At 34.2% G+C, this 15,978-nt stretch overlaps 1 protein-coding gene across 11 annotated transcripts in view; it reads left to right on the top strand.

Annotated features, from left to right (window-relative positions):
• Positions 1-15,978, top strand: part of CSRNP3 (cysteine and serine rich nuclear protein 3) — a gene marked incomplete at its 5' end in the record, with an annotated part of 250,330 nt that overhangs the window by 172,845 nt on the left and 61,507 nt on the right. For 8 of the 11 annotated variants that reach the window (XM_082395310.1, XM_082395314.1, XM_082395309.1 and 5 more), the window contains one exon: positions 117-287. In XM_082395310.1, the coding sequence (XP_082251436.1) occupies positions 117-287 (171 nt within the window). Of the gene's footprint in view, positions 1-19; positions 288-15,978 lie in introns of those variants that run through there. The other 3 variants (XR_014245556.1, XR_014245557.1, XM_082395306.1) reach the window with 1 other exon arrangement.

Genomic DNA, 15,978 nt, shown 5'->3' with positions numbered 1-15,978 from the left:
TCAAGGGAAAGCTCAGCTCATGTATAAAAAGCCACATAAAAATGACTCCGGAGACCTTGGCTGCACATCCAGCGGTCAGATATTTCAATGCTCCGTTGCTCCCGTTCCTGCTACAGGTCCATGTGACAGCGCTGCAGCGATGAGTGGAATTTTAAAGAGGAAGTTTGAAGAAGTTGACGGCTCCTCACCTTGCTCCTCTGTGCGGGAATCAGATGATGAAGTTTCCAGCAGTGAAAGTGCTGACAGTGGGGACAGCGTCAATCCATCCACTTCCAATCATTTTCCCCGTGAGTATGGAAACTATACCTGAAACGGACTGTCTGCTTCTACAGTGAAAATAACTGTATCATCTTGGTCATTTTTTAACTTTTATTACTAGTTTGTTTTTGTTTTTACAATTGAGCTAAAAACAAAACATGATTAAGTAAAAATGAAATATTTCTGAGGCATCAGTGGGTTCCTTTATTTAGAATGCTTTTGGGAGTGGCTTATTTGATAGTGTTAACCAACTGATTCAATGGAAAAAAATGCCATTTTATTATTATTACTTTTCAAAGGAAGCACCCTACTCCAACAGGAGATGGGGAAAGACAAGTCCAGGCACAAAAAGATGTATCCTCCCATAGCTGAAATGATATTCTAGGAGGAAAAAAAAGTGGGGAGGATGTATTTGGCAGTGGAAGGTCTAGGTTCAGAGGGAAAGAGCATAGCCAACCATGCGTTAAGAAATGAGAAAACAGCAAGACTCTCCCAAGTGTGCAAGTGCAGTTTATACCTCTTTTCCACTCATCCCTTTATTCTCTTATCCTTAAGAATAATATTTAAAGCCCACAAAGAAAAAAAAGGTGTATGCTTTCTCTTTTTCCTTTTTCTGCCACACTGTAACATCACTCCTTCCTGTCAGACAAGGTGAGGTTTGAAGGACCGACAGGAAGATTTTGTAAGGAAATACAATCTACAAGCTAAAGGAGACTGACTATTAATAGCTAAATAATCTTGAATTTATATTTACAACAGGAAGATTTTAATATATCATGATAGATAACTAGTCTTAGTTTTTTTATTTTTCAGTTAAGTAGCTGATTTTATTAATATGTGATTCCATAACATAAAATTTATTTTGGAAATGTGACAACGCAGAAAGTCAAGATAATTAACCATATTTTTAAGAGGTAATAAGGAACTCAGTAAAACTATTGAACATGAAACAAACATATAAAATCGACAGCATTCCTTTAAGCAAGCAAAATTAATAGAAAATGTAATGAAAGGGCAACTACACTTATTATAACAGAAAAAATCATCAAATATTCAGGGACAAGGTTATTGTGTGATGTAGGTGATCTTCAAATACATTTACATATATCATTATGATGTGAAATGAGCTTGGGTTTGATTCAAAAGTAGGTATATGTTTACCTATTTGCCCTTAATATTAAGGCCAAATATTAATTTCTTAATATTGAAAGAAATATTAAGATTAATATTGATCTTCTGTGAAGATCAAAGAGCAAGCGAGATAATACATATGAAGGAACTTTATAAAATGTCAAGTACTAAGCACATGTTATATTAAAAATTATTCTCATAGCTAACATTTACTGGGTACATGCTGTGATTCAGTAGTTTTATATACATTATTCCTACTCTTTATAGCAATCCTGGAAGTACCATTACCTTCAATTTACAGAGGAAATGACTGAGGATCAAAGAGGCTAAACATCTTGCCCAAGATCACACAGGATTAAAGCCTAGACATACATATACACACACACACATATATATATGTCCATATATTTATGTGTTCCACCCCATAGTCTTCACATTTTCCATTATCTCATTCTGCCCTTTAGTTATGTAATATTGGACATATCTTTAAAATGTGATTTATTGTGAGTTAGAAAAGAACACTGGAATTAATGAAGAGACAGGTTATGTTTCTGGATATAAAGGTAAATCTGTTAAAGCTTTCCATATTAATTTATGAATATAAAAGGATAATCTCAATAAAACCCTCAACTGGATTTTCTTAGAAGGTGATGGAATAATAAAAATCCATTTGGAAAAATAAGCTAATGAGAATAAAGGGATTTTTTTAAAAGAAGCCATAAATGTTGAAAAGCCACTCCAGATATCAAATAATAGCAGAAAATTACATAGTTTAACATTTTCAGTACCATGTTAGATCTCGGAAAATAGAGAAAAATCTCAACATAGTATAGATAAGAATTTTATATATATATATATATATATATATATATATATATATATATATATATATACATATACACACACGCATATATGTATATGAATAGGGCAATTTAGATATACATCTCACAACATTGCCAAAATACATTTCAGATAGATTAAGTAGACGAATATTTTTAAAAATCAAATCACGGGGGAAGTTTCATATTTGGTAGGATTGTTATCTGAGCATTGAAGTAACATAAAAAAGTTACATTGCAAAATACTTAACATATTTATATAAAAATATTAAACATACCTGATCCCCAAAAAAACCCAAAGTAAAAGTAAAATAATCTATATTGGAAAAAAAATTTTTGCTGTTAATATGGTAAAGCATTACTGTCTGAATAGTGAATAAAAAAACACATAAATTTTTATATAAATTAAGATACACACCCGCAAACATAATCTACATGATATGAAATATGATTAGCAAATATTTTGAAGCATTTAACATCAGTAGTAATAACAACACAGATTAAAATAATACTAATGAGATTTCATTAGTATGAAATCATGGAAATTTCATCTCCTTGAAATTAGTGTTCCTCCCTCCAACAGAAAACACTAAGTGCTGGTGAAGGTCGCAGTACAAATTTTGCATACATCCATATTGCTGTTGATGGCAATGAAATTTATAAAAGTGTCTGTTTAGCACTTTGGAAATATAAGAGCCATAATGATATTCATATCTATAAGTCTGTACTTCAGAGAATTTATCTGAAGGGGGAAACGTCAAAAACATGGGGGAAAATGCATAACTGAAAATGTTGGTTGTTGAGGGAAATAACAAAAACTGGGAACTGGGGCAGGGAAGAGGAAGGTAACATGTCTAAGAGTGGGAAATTGATGCATTAAGTTATGGTAGCTTATACAATTAATTAATTTACATGATAAGTATGAAGACAGGAGATAATGTTAAGAAAAGCAGAACACAAAATTTTACCTACACTGTCAGGGAAAGTCTCTGTATCATAACGGCAAAGAATGGTAAGGTGCTTTAAAAACTGAAAATGATTTGATTTGTTGAAGTATTAGAATGATAGATTAATTTTCGTATTTATTAATTTTTATTTCAGTTAATATTTATACATCCCACAACAAAGAAATTTTAAATTTAAACTAAAATGATAACTGTAGTTCTGATTGTGTTTATGTAAGCAAATGGCATGATCAGCTAAATCATGCAATACTTCAGCTAACTAGTAAAGGGTTTTTATGAGTTATGTCCAACAGATGTTATTTTTCCTGTTGAAGAAAATAGACATATTTTGTGATGCCCAAGAATTTACTGAAATTTTCAACTCATCATTTATTATCAGTGGTAGTTGGCAATGGTTAGTTTACGAAATTACTGATTTAACTTTATATTAAATGAAATCTGGAGGAGATTTTTCATGATTTTTAAAGATAATTAAATGATTGATTTAATAAAAAGTGCCTTTTTGATTTAATAGTCTGTTTAGTTCACCATATTCACATTATGGAGAAGGAGAAAAAGAAAAAGTGAGAGAAAAAAACCCCAAAAAATCAAAAAACAAAAATTCTCCCTCAAATATTTGCTGTATAAAAGATCTGAACGTGTTAACCAATGTAAAAGAAATAGTTTAAAAGATTTCTTGTTTCTAGAAATGTATATCAGATTATTTGCTAGCCCCAAATTGATGCACAAATTTTTATAAAATGTTTTATTTATTTTTTCAGCTAAAGTACAGTGATCTTATCTGCATATGAATCTATGAACATATATTTTTAGAAATATTGTTATTGATGAATCTTATTTCTTTAATATATTTTTCTACTTTCAAGAATAAAAGTAGTTACCTTAGAGTAAAAATGGATTTTTGATGACTGTCAAATTTGTGTAGTATTAGGAAACCAAATTTAGCTTCACACTGAGATCTTTTAAGATACAGTTATTTAAATCTCACTCATCATGAGCTCATCTTTCAAGTTTAAAATGTCAGATGCACTCAGTGCTTTATAAGCATTAACATATTGCATAACATAACATTTTGTTATCATTGCAAATATAGGAATTGATAAAACTGTGTGGTACAAGTCAGCAGCTATGGTAGTAGAAAATTCCATCTATTCTAAGCTTTCTATAAGCTATTCAACTTGCAGCACATCACATTATGATATTAAAAGCTTCAAAATATAAATCAGTAAAGGCATTATGGCTTTTACCTTGGACTTTTGAGTTTTGCTAGGCAACTAGCATACTTACCAGCAATGAACCAAGGTCATATCTTATACTTCCCTTGAGATAGAAGTAGCTGGATTCTGTATTGCTGTGGAACGCTTTGCTTCATCAAATCCCTGTGGCTCTATAGCCAATCAGCCTGTACTTGAGTGCTGTCAAAAGGAGAGCTACAGAGAAGCTGGAATGATTTTTTTTTTCTACCCTCTCAAGGTTCCTGGCACTTCACACGAGTAATGAGAAGCTGTATGATGAAAGGAACACATTTTTCCTGAAACAGAGTGTTTCTACAGATAAATATATAGTATTTAGGAGTGGAAATATCAAAAGGCAAAATGATAGGTATTCTAAATTGCACATGAAAACAGGTAGTGGATGTCTTATATAGGGATAAGAGTTTCTAATTTACACTTTCACATTCTTGGGTTCATTTGATATCCTAAAATTGTTGTGTGATTAGGAGCCATTATTGTACCCACTTTATAAAAGTAGAAATTAACATTCAGAGATATATTATTAATTTATCCAATGGCTGAGATTTTAATCTGTTTTCCTCCCTCCTTCCTTCCTTTCTTTCTTACTTCCCTCTCTTTTCTCTCTGAATACACAGGACATAAATACGCTGCCATGTGCACCCAAGTCACAGTCTTCCTCCAATGTCATTTCCCTTGCAATGAGTGCACATTTCATAGTGAGATTAGAGATAAAAAATCAAAAGAAATCAGATCTTGACATGAAATTTTGTAGTGGAAGTATGACCAAAACATATCTATTCTCTTTACCAAGCAGTTAAAATGCATTGAAAATCTAGATTCAGTTTTGACAAATATAGTGTATCTTATGTTACAGTCTCTGTGGTAGGTGCTTTCAGACATGTCAAAATGATAGACTGCAAGTAATAAATACAACTCAGAGATACAGTGACAGATCATGTCTACTCAGCATTGTGATATTAATTTGAGAACTTACTATAGCAAAGACAAACATAGCAATCTATCCCTAGGTCAATGATTTTTCAAACAATGGAGGAGTGTTAAGGCAGAAACTGAACATAGAAATTTTAGAGAAGTCTTTGAGCAGGACTTAGGACCACATGACCCTCAAAAGCTCCTTACTACCCTGTAATAATATGGTTCTAAGAACAAGGATCAAAATAACGTCTTAAGATAGAGCAGACACCAAGTGGGAAAAGATAAGCAGCGTAGGTCAAGGCACCTCTGATAAGCTATTAATTTAAGACATCTCCAGACACTGAGTCTCTGCAGCTCCTTATGTTGGAAAAGAACCAAATAGCCTGGCCTTGTGAGATCAGACCTGGAACCAGTTGCAGATCTATTATACTAGGTCATGTCCCTATCTGAACACCAGACATGGACCAGTTGAGTCATTAAGTATTAAGTTTAGTTTAGTGGAAATGTGAGAGTTTAAGTAGTTGGGACAATTACGAGTGGAGGAAATAGATACGAGTTAGTGGTCCATTTGGAAAATACTCACTTGAATGTACTATAAAAGCCGTTGACTGATACAGTGGAATTGTTTTCAGATCATTTCATCTGAGAGATCTGAGAGATCCAGTACGATAAATCAGAAATAGTCAACAATTGCTGCCTCCTCTGACCTTACTTAGACCATCCTTCAGGTTGAAATGTCTTCTACTCTGCCTCTCAATCTCTAACTATAAAGTTCTGTACCTGCTACAAGGCTCATATCAAATATTTCTTTCTCCATGAACACTTTACCATGTCTCTCATGGTACTCATCCTCTTTGCTTGAATCTCCCGGTATTTCACCAACATTCAAAACCTTTGGCAATGGTTTTCTAACTTCTTTCCATCCCAGTATTGCCCACCAAACCATGATGTCAGTAGCCATGTGATGGCTCATTGAACCATTAGCCTCATGTTTCCTTGACCACCTCTATTCTGGAGTCTTCCATTCCATTCACGTCCTTTACCTCCACTCCATATAGCTGCTTACGTCCACAGCTTCACCCAGGATAGTTCTATAAACTAGTACAGCTCTATCACCGAAATACCAAATTTCAGTGTTCCAAACTCAGACCATAACCTGTTTTCCTTCCACTTCCTTTCTCCCCCTACCCACTTTTTTTTACCGCATCCTGTTTTCCCCCAACATAGCACCCACGTCTTGTCTTTACCTATCTTTCCACTCTACCCTTCACATTCACTCCATTATTTCAGCTTTTTATTTTTTAATTTTTTTTGGAGACTTGGACTCATCCATTTTCCTCCCATATCCTTCACTCCATATTTCCTTTTTATTCGAAACATCCAAACACTTTAAGGAAGTTTTGGAGAAAATGACGAAACTGTATGTTTTCAAACTCAGCTGCCTGTTACTGACACAAAACACCCTCCTAAGGTTCCCACGGTCGTTTTCTCTTCTATCTCAAAGAGCGGAGTCTGAGTCATCAGACTCATCAAGTGCCTCCACCTCCTACCTCATATTCAACAGATCACCTTGCCTTCACTGTGAATGCTACCTTCCTGTTTGTCCTCATCTGCATGTCCTTACATTCTATCTTTAAGCAGGGCCATCAAAATGAGTTTTAAAAGAATGAGTGTAAGCTCATCAAAGGCAGGAACTCAGTCTTTGTATGCCTAGTATCTAGTAGGCACTTAATAAATATTGGATAACAGATTGAACTGAAGAGTCAGGTTTATATATATGTATACAACATACGTGTGTGTGTGTGTATATATGTGTGTGTATATATATATATATATATATATATATATACTGTTGAGTGAAATACACAAGTTGCAAATAAGACAGTACTTACATAATTAAAACACACAGACAACACTCTATTTTATGGAAGTAAAAATATACATAGGAAGGGCTGATACACAACAATGTGAGGATTGGTTCCTCTAGAGAGAAAGGATATAAGAAGGGGTGGTGGCTGCTTTAGCTGTACTTTCTCACTTTCACTTAGATTTTAAAAGGAGCAATCTAAAATAAGTACGCAAAATATTAACATCCATTAAATATGGGTAGTAAGTACATGTTACGTCTGGAAGTTTCAAATATTTTATAATTTTTAGCAAGTTTTACATATCTTTCACTTGGGATAAAAGTCTACGGATCACCCCACTATCCCCATCCCCATTATATTCTTTCTCAGCACTCTTTTTTTTCTTTCATAGCACATACCACAATTTGCAATTATTTTATAGTGTATTTGTTTACTTTGTGTATCTGTTTTGTTTACCACTGTATTCCTAATAGGGAAAGGCAAAAGAGCCCTGCAGCACATTAGAAACTTCCAGGCCAAATTTGGTCGTTAAGTAGAACTAAATTTAATATATACATTCAGAGCCTTCCTCTTGTCCACAATGATAGCCAAGTGACGTTGTCAAATTTTTTCCTGAAATCCTTTCACATACCTTCATTGCATGTAGGGAGCCATCTCTTCCCCAGGTGTCAGGCTCCAGGCTGCACAGTGATATCTAGAAAAATCACCAATGAAATTTGCTTTTTGTATTTATAAAATACACTATACACTGTTATACTGTATATACAGTAAATCCCACATAACATTTTTGTCTCTTCTGTGGTGTTAATATAGAACATTGTTTCTTTATTTGATTATCAGTGAAGTAGCTGCTTGTGTTTGGGAGCTATTGTAAAAAGAAAAATATTTAGGTTTGCTATGGCTTTGCTTTCCCTAGTGCATCAGGTGAATTTGTGAGAATGAGACTCTACTGCAGATTCCTTCAATTTGTTGTAACTGAAAAAGCCACAACCGAGGAGCCAGAAGATCCTCAGTCTAGTTTTAGTTGTTACAAGTAGCTCTGACCGTGATTATATCATGTTTTTTCATTTGCAAAATGTGAAAATAGATTAATTTTAAGGTGTTTTAAATTGCATAAGATTCAGGTAATCCTTTTTCCCTCCAAATATAATATGCCTCTGATAGTCTTTTTCCCTTGAGTTATTTATAGTATTGTATTTGAGGACATCTTTGTGTTTTCAGTGTTTATGCTTGTGTACTATTAGTGTACCTATATACAAGTCCAATAGAATAGTCCATCTGGTGCTTTTAGTTTGTAGATTCCACCCCTCAAAAAGAAGACAATCATGTGAGTTATTTTAATTGATGACATTTTGGGCTGTCTTGATTAAACAGATAATGCACTCAAAGAATAGTACATTAGAACTGCAAAAAAGACAGTTTCATAAGGACTGAGTAAAATTAAGTGATGACGGTTGGAATAAGGAGTTGTGTATGTTGTTCTGTTGACAGTGAAATGTTGGAGAATAAATAGAATATTCATGTACTTACGATTTTAAAAATTATCTTCAAAGCTGTCTTTATCTGAAATGTATAAGTGAACACTCCGGAACATCTCATTACCACAAAGGAATAGTCTAACTAAAAATTTCTAAAGAAAGCTGCAAAAGAATGATGCATTGGAAGGAATGATTTATCTGGAATATGTTTAAAATGCATAGTCATTTGAAGCCATGGAATGTTATTTATAAAGCTAAATATCTACATTTGTCTCATTTATGTGTTAATTGTGTTTTAATATTGGTAGGGTCAACCCTACTTGTCAACAGAATGTACAGGCATTTAAGCAGTATATTTTAAGAGGCTTTTCTGTCCTAAAATATCTTCTACCACATGATTGGAATTCCCACCATTAATGTTATCGCTTTGGGATGATTCCTTTGGAATGTCTATTAAAATCCACATATAGGTGGCCTATCTAGTCTATCTAGTAGTTAAAAATGTAATGTCTATACTCAAATTGCTTATATTCTCATCAAAGATTGTCTACTCGGGGGCAAGTAATGTAATATCTCTGATGTTTAGTTTCCTCATCTATAAATACCAATAAAAAATAGTACCTACATTATAAGTTTAATGGTGGCTTAAATGGGCGATATAGGCAAAATGCTTTACATTGTACTTGATATTTAGTAAGTGTGCAAGAAGTGTTAGCTGTGACGATGATACTGGTTCCAATGAGGGACAACACAAATTTTATTAACAGTTATTTTGGAAAACTATCTATGCAGAGAATAGCTCTCCAGAGGAAAGGAGACATATGATAGCTGTGGTTTTGGTAGGCTGGGAGGGAAGTCTGGAAAAGATCTAGATTAGAGATGCAAATCCAAATATCTTCAGAACCAGGCAAGTCATAGAATTGTGAGAAAACATCCAGGTGTATGACATGAAGGTATGGCGGATCTAGAGTATACCTCCCTAAAAGGAGTTAGGCTTAATGGTAACAATAATAACAATAAACCTGTCTAATCCAATGAAATTCTTCTTGAGGCTGTATTCAGTTTACTAACTACCTGTTTGCTACTCCTGGCCTAGCCATTGGAACATTATTCAGAGGATATCATGAGATTCAACACAACAGCTATGGAAGTAAGAATTTCCAAAGTATACTCTCCACTCTTGCTGGCATTAGTCCTAAAAAGTCATAAGGGTTCAGAATAATAGTCATAGCAGTACTAACTGCCATTTATTGAACTTTCATTAAACATTCAGTGCGAGGGACTGCACTTACATTTTATGTATGTTATCTTAATTAGCATAACCTATGAAGCATCTGATGCTGATTTTAAGTAGCTGCCCAGAATCACAAAGCTAATATGTAGTGAGGCCAGCTTTTAGTCTTTATGTCAGTGTGACTCTGGTACCTGTACTTCTGTATTATTATATCATATTGTTTCCCATAATTATTGTTGAAAACAGCATTAACAGACTTTCTCATTCGAGCATCACTTCTCAGACTTCTGAAAACATCTCCTAACTGTTTAGGAAATATAGTATAATCTCCTGCTAATTAATAAAATAACACATAGATTCCATTTCAAATGAGAGACACTCAGTAAATATTACATGGGTTGGGTTCAAAGTAAATAAGCTATATTGGCTGACTAACTCTTTCCTTTGTGTTTAAATTGCAGGGCAGATAGTCAGAATTTTGTCCTCTTAGGTTTTTCTGAAGCTGAAGCACTTAGTCTTTTTCTGAATGGCATTTTCTTTTTAGAGTAAAAGGAACAAGGAAGAAGAGTTGCTGATATTGTTATGACTGAGGGTATAAGGCTGGGCATTGTGGCACCTCCCAGCCAGGCCCACTTCCCCGCAGGAAGTGCTTCAGAGCTGCAGAGAAGAGGGTGTCTTGTCAGCTGCCTCCCCTTTGATTGACCACATCAGGCTTTAAAAATATCTATGAGCTCATTAGCATCAGCCCTTTGCAGAGCTCTCTTGTAGACCATCTTAATGGAAACGTGAGAGCTTTTATGAGTGCACTCTAAGATAGGATTTATGGGAAATAGTCACAGCAGGTGTTTGATGTCTTTTGGGCTTATTCTCCCGAATTCTAGGTACCATCAGAACATCAAGAGAGTGTGACTTTTGTGTAAATACCAGGACAGAGAAATAAGTGTTGGCACAGGTATTTCTGGAAATTTTTCTATAACATTTATCAAGGACAATTTACTAGAAGAAATGGATAGTAACTTGAGGCTTAAAAGTCAGAGAGGGAAGGAAGGAGGGGAGAGGAAGGGAGGGAGAAAGAAGATAATGCAGTCGATTGCACTGCAAATGTATACTTATATACTCAGAATATGGGATTAGGAAAGGAAAAGGGTAGTAAGCAGGAAAAGCATCATAGGCTGGAGGCGTGTGCTTGGCTCAGGCCTGCAGCACAGACAGCAAACAAGTAATAAGTAAGAATATGCATTTAGCATGCAGTTAGCATCTCTTAAAGTTTCCAGTTAAGAAGCAGAATCCATTGCAACCTCGCAAGAAGGGTGGGTTTCCTTTCAAATGGTAAAAGAAATGTGAGATTTAAAAAAAAATGATGTTTACTGCTATACTTTACATGCATTAATACTTTTAATGCCTATTACTTTTAATCCTAATTTTTCACATGAAGGAACTGGAGGCCAGAGAAGGTTAGTGACTTTTTTCAGGGTCCTATTTTTAATAAGTGGCAGAACCACATTCAGACCCTGGCCAGCTTCCTTCCAGTGCCTGCACTCTTAGCCATGCACCTTTCCCTTTCTACGGAAACCTCAAAGGACCTGCTCAATGAAATCTTTTCCTTCTCTGATTTGCTTCTTAATCTAGGCTTGAATTCAACCCTTGCAGAAATCTATGTGGGTGTGATTTAATTGTCTAAGTATAAAATAAAATCATTAATTCAAGAAAGTCTTCATTGTACAGCTTTTATTAGTATTGCCTAAAAAGTAAAAACATTTATAATTTATCGTATATGCCCTTGCTTTTAATAAAGACTACCTTTATACTGTCTATGTAATACTTAAAAAACCACAAGATGCTTGCCAAAATATTAAATACAAATTTGCCACATGCAAAGATTTTTTAAATATTATTTTTGTGGTTATTCTTGGTAATCATTTAGTTCTCCAATTTTCAAAATTGTGTTTTGTATAGAGTAGCAAAATCAATTACCTTAGAATTCTTGAATAATAGAACTATGCATGTGTAAAGGAGTGTATGTCAGAGTACTATATAACCTGCATTCATTTGTCCAAAGTTTTGAGGACATATGGGTGAAAATATTGCTTGTAACTGTTAACCAAAATTTCAGAAACAGAGACCTGATTGAAATAAAGAGGAATTTATTTGGGGTTTGTTAAGACTGCAGTCTGGGAGACAACACATTTAAGAAGCACTTGAATTGTGTTTGCTAGGACTACAAAACGGGGGAGGCTACAAGTTTCCATAAGTTGTTTGTCAATAATTAGGATTGGAGCTGGCAAGAACTAAGGGTGCTTGTTAAGCAAGGATTGATTTGGGGTCTGAAATGATTACATAGTTGCAAAGGTGGAGGTGGGACTTTGAAACTACAAGGTTGCAGCTAGCAGCTGCTAGCAGATATTGTTTTGAAAATGGTTGGTGGTGTCCTTCAGTTTGATACAGTTTAGAGAAAATTCAAGTTCTCAGTGATGCAGGAATGTGTCTGAAACCACATCTACAATGGTAACCCGGCTCCATTTTGGATGCCTGAATCATAGTTACTCCATTTTGATTTTCAAATAATCTTAAAAATGTCACCATAATCATCAAAACAGTGAAATTCTAACAATACTGTTTTACACTGTTTTGATGGTTATCATAAGAGCTGTTTTGCTTTTGCTTGTATGTTTATTTTGTACTTTGAGTTATTCCCATAAATATTATATTGAAATAAAATTATATTTACTTGCCAGCCATGGTGGGGTTATTTATTCCACAGAAATTGGCAAATACCACACATCAGGGCTATCCATTTATTGTTTTGTAGATTGTGCAATGGAAAAGCGATGGAAAAAATGTGAAAAATGCAAATTAAAATTATATCATTTCTGTACCTTTTACATTGTGAATAAGCTGAATAAATATTCTTCTAGTCATCAAAAATTATTATTCTACTTAGGAGAGAAGTCATTCATGTCATTGATGAATGAGTGAAGTTTCAACATGTTTTTGATATTTCATTTTCCTTTTACCCATTTACTTAAATGAAAATATCAATCAGTATTCATATCTAACTACACTCATCTATCAATTGCAACCAGAAGTTGGTGATAGATACAAAAATTAGGCAAAAGTCAATTAATAATTGATTCTGTGAGAATCAATTGATTAAATAGAATTACAATAAAGAATATTTATATTTTATTTTTTGTAAATCATGGGCTATGCATTCTTTTTATAAATAAATGTATTTTTGTGGAGAGCCAGTTGTTAACTACTTGGTTAGCTCTATGATTATTGTTAAACCCAGCAGTTTTTGTGCATTTAAAAATTTTTTTGCACTTTTCCTTTATCCTTTTGAATGCCCTGAGTATAAAATGTTAGTATTTCTTAACTGAGAAAATGGTATTTTGTTAATTTTCATAAATATTGACTCATTACAAATTCTTTTTATTTTTTTAATTTTTTTATTTTTTATTGTTTTTTTTACAAATTCTTAAAACTGTAAGAAATAGAGGGGAAAGCCACTCATTACACTAAAATGAAAAAATAATATGGGTGATAATTTATAGATATTTAAATATTAAAAAAAAATAATCCGGCTTTTCTCTTATGTTTCTCAACCATTTCAGGTCTTTTTATGCTGTAAGCTTTTGTCTGATTTGTGGTCAGTTAGCTCAGTTAGAATTTGAGTGTGAATATCAGGCACAATTCCAGACTGACAACTGCATCAGCTTCCTTTCAGTGGAGGCACTGACACAGGCTACCCCCAATTCTGATCAGATAGCTACACTGTCTGTTCTCCAATTCTACAGAAATGGGCTAGAGGACAAATGAATGAAAATGTTCCACAGCAACAGAAAAACACAGTTCAAAGCATGCGGTGCTCAATGATCTTTGTACACAGATCATAGTCACATATGATATACCAACAAAAATGTTCCATCTGTGAGTTTTCAACACAGTGGTGACAGGTCATTTGCTATGCTATCTTTAAGCAGATGCTTGAAAAACTAAGAGTGTCTTTTTTCCCCTCTTGGAAATTGAAGTGTGTTATCTTATTAACATAGCTCTTATTGTCATCAGTGTTAGCGAATATTTACTAACACACAAACAGTTCTTTCCTTTAATTGCACTCTGAAATTCACAAAGTTAGGTACCTTTGTTATTTAGGGGCAATAGCAGCAGAAAGACCGTATGAACCAAGAACTAAACAAATTGACATTTACACAGATTACACCATTTCATATAATTGTGAAGCCAGCATCAGGACATGTTTGCTATCCATTCACCTCCTTCCCCTGTCTACAGCCCATGCAGAGAAAATTATATATGTGGAAGGATTATGGAGTGCTAGAAATAATAGCCTTCACAGGGATGGGAAATGTTCTGAGGTTAATTATAAAAGGTTTATTAGGAGACCCAAATTTTGAGTTGGGCTTAAAGAATGATTTGGTAATGTATTAGAGGTGGAAAAAGAAGTATATAGTAGGATTATGGTAGATTATCCTTATGAATGTTGTTATTTATGTGGTATGAGTTTGGGAGGCTGTTCAAAAGTGCTGTAATATGTTAGGAACACATTCCTTACCATTTAGACCCACCCTTCACATTCTTTCTTTGGGGATGGTTAATATCAGGGCTTTAACGCCATAAAGCTGTCAATCACAGCCAGCGTAGTGAGTGACTTGGTTTCTAATAGAAGGTTTGTGGGGCCCCAGTAGTGTTCTACGTATCTGAATTAAAGAAGAGCACCCATGAAATCAAGCAAAAGAGCAACAAAAAGAGAACTAGAGCCAAAGCTCTTCTAATTTATAATTTTACCTAAAATTATTCCTAAAAGAATGCAGAGCAGATGAGGGATTGTAGGAAAATCCCCTCTTCTGTGTCCTAATTTTCCACTTACTGAGTTGTGAAGTGAAAAATTACGAGGTATTTTTTTTCTACTTACCTAAACTCCTTTCAAGTCAGATTCACACAATCTGAAGATTACAACTGACCCTTTTGGCTACCACAAAATATTTCATTACATTAGGAGTGAGCTTAGGGAGTAAAGAGTGCTTCTTGGTGAGTTAGTTGGTTGAGGCCACATGTGATTTCCACCCCATAGTGTACCTCATAGCTGCTGGCAAAATCAAGAAAGTGTCAAAAACACTGAGAGAACATATCTTTTAAAAACCATATGATCATCTCAATAGATGCAGAAAAATCTTTTGACAAAATTCAACACCCATTTATGATAAAAACTCTCCAGAAAGTGGGCATAGAGGGAACCTACCTCAACATAATAAAGGCCATATAAGACAAACCCACAGCAAACATCATTCTCAATGGTGAAAAACTGAAAACATTTCCTCTAAGATCAGGAACAAGACAAGGATGTCCACTCTCGCCACTATTATTCAACATAGTTTTGGAAGTCCTAGCCATGGCAGTCAGAGAAGAAAAAGAAATAAAAGGGATCCAAATTGGAAAAGAAGTAAAACTGTCACTGTTTGCAGATGACATGATACTATACATAGAAAATCCTAAAGATGCCACCAGAAAACTACTAGAGTTAATCAATGGATTTGGTAAAGTTTCAGGATACTAAATTAATGCACAGAAATCTCTTGCATTCCTATACACTAACAACGAAAGATCAGAAAGAGAAATTAAGGAAACAATCCCATTTACCATTGCAACAAAAAGAATAAAATACCTAGGAATAAACCTACCTAAGGAGGCAAAAGACCTGTACTGAGAAAACTATAAGATACTGATGAAAGAAATCAAAGATGACACAACAGATGGAGAGATATACCATGTTCTTGGATTGGAAGAATCAATATTGTGAAAATGACTATACTACCCAAAGTAATCTACAGATTCAGTGCAATCCCTATCAAATTACCAATGGCATTTTTCACAGAATTAGAAGAAGAAAAATGTTTTAATTTGTATGGAAACACAAAAGACCCTGAATAGCCAAAGCAATCTTGAGACAGAAAAATAGAGCTGAAGGAATCAGGCTCCCTGACTTCAGACTATACTACAAAGCTGCAGTAGTCAA

This window comes from Balaenoptera borealis (assembly GCF_965194805.1).
Source record: "Balaenoptera borealis genome assembly, chromosome: 6".
Taxonomy (NCBI): Eukaryota; Metazoa; Chordata; class Mammalia; order Artiodactyla; family Balaenopteridae; genus Balaenoptera; species Balaenoptera borealis.
Note: the sequence above shows the minus strand (reverse complement) of the source record. Positions and strands in the feature narration are given on the sequence as shown.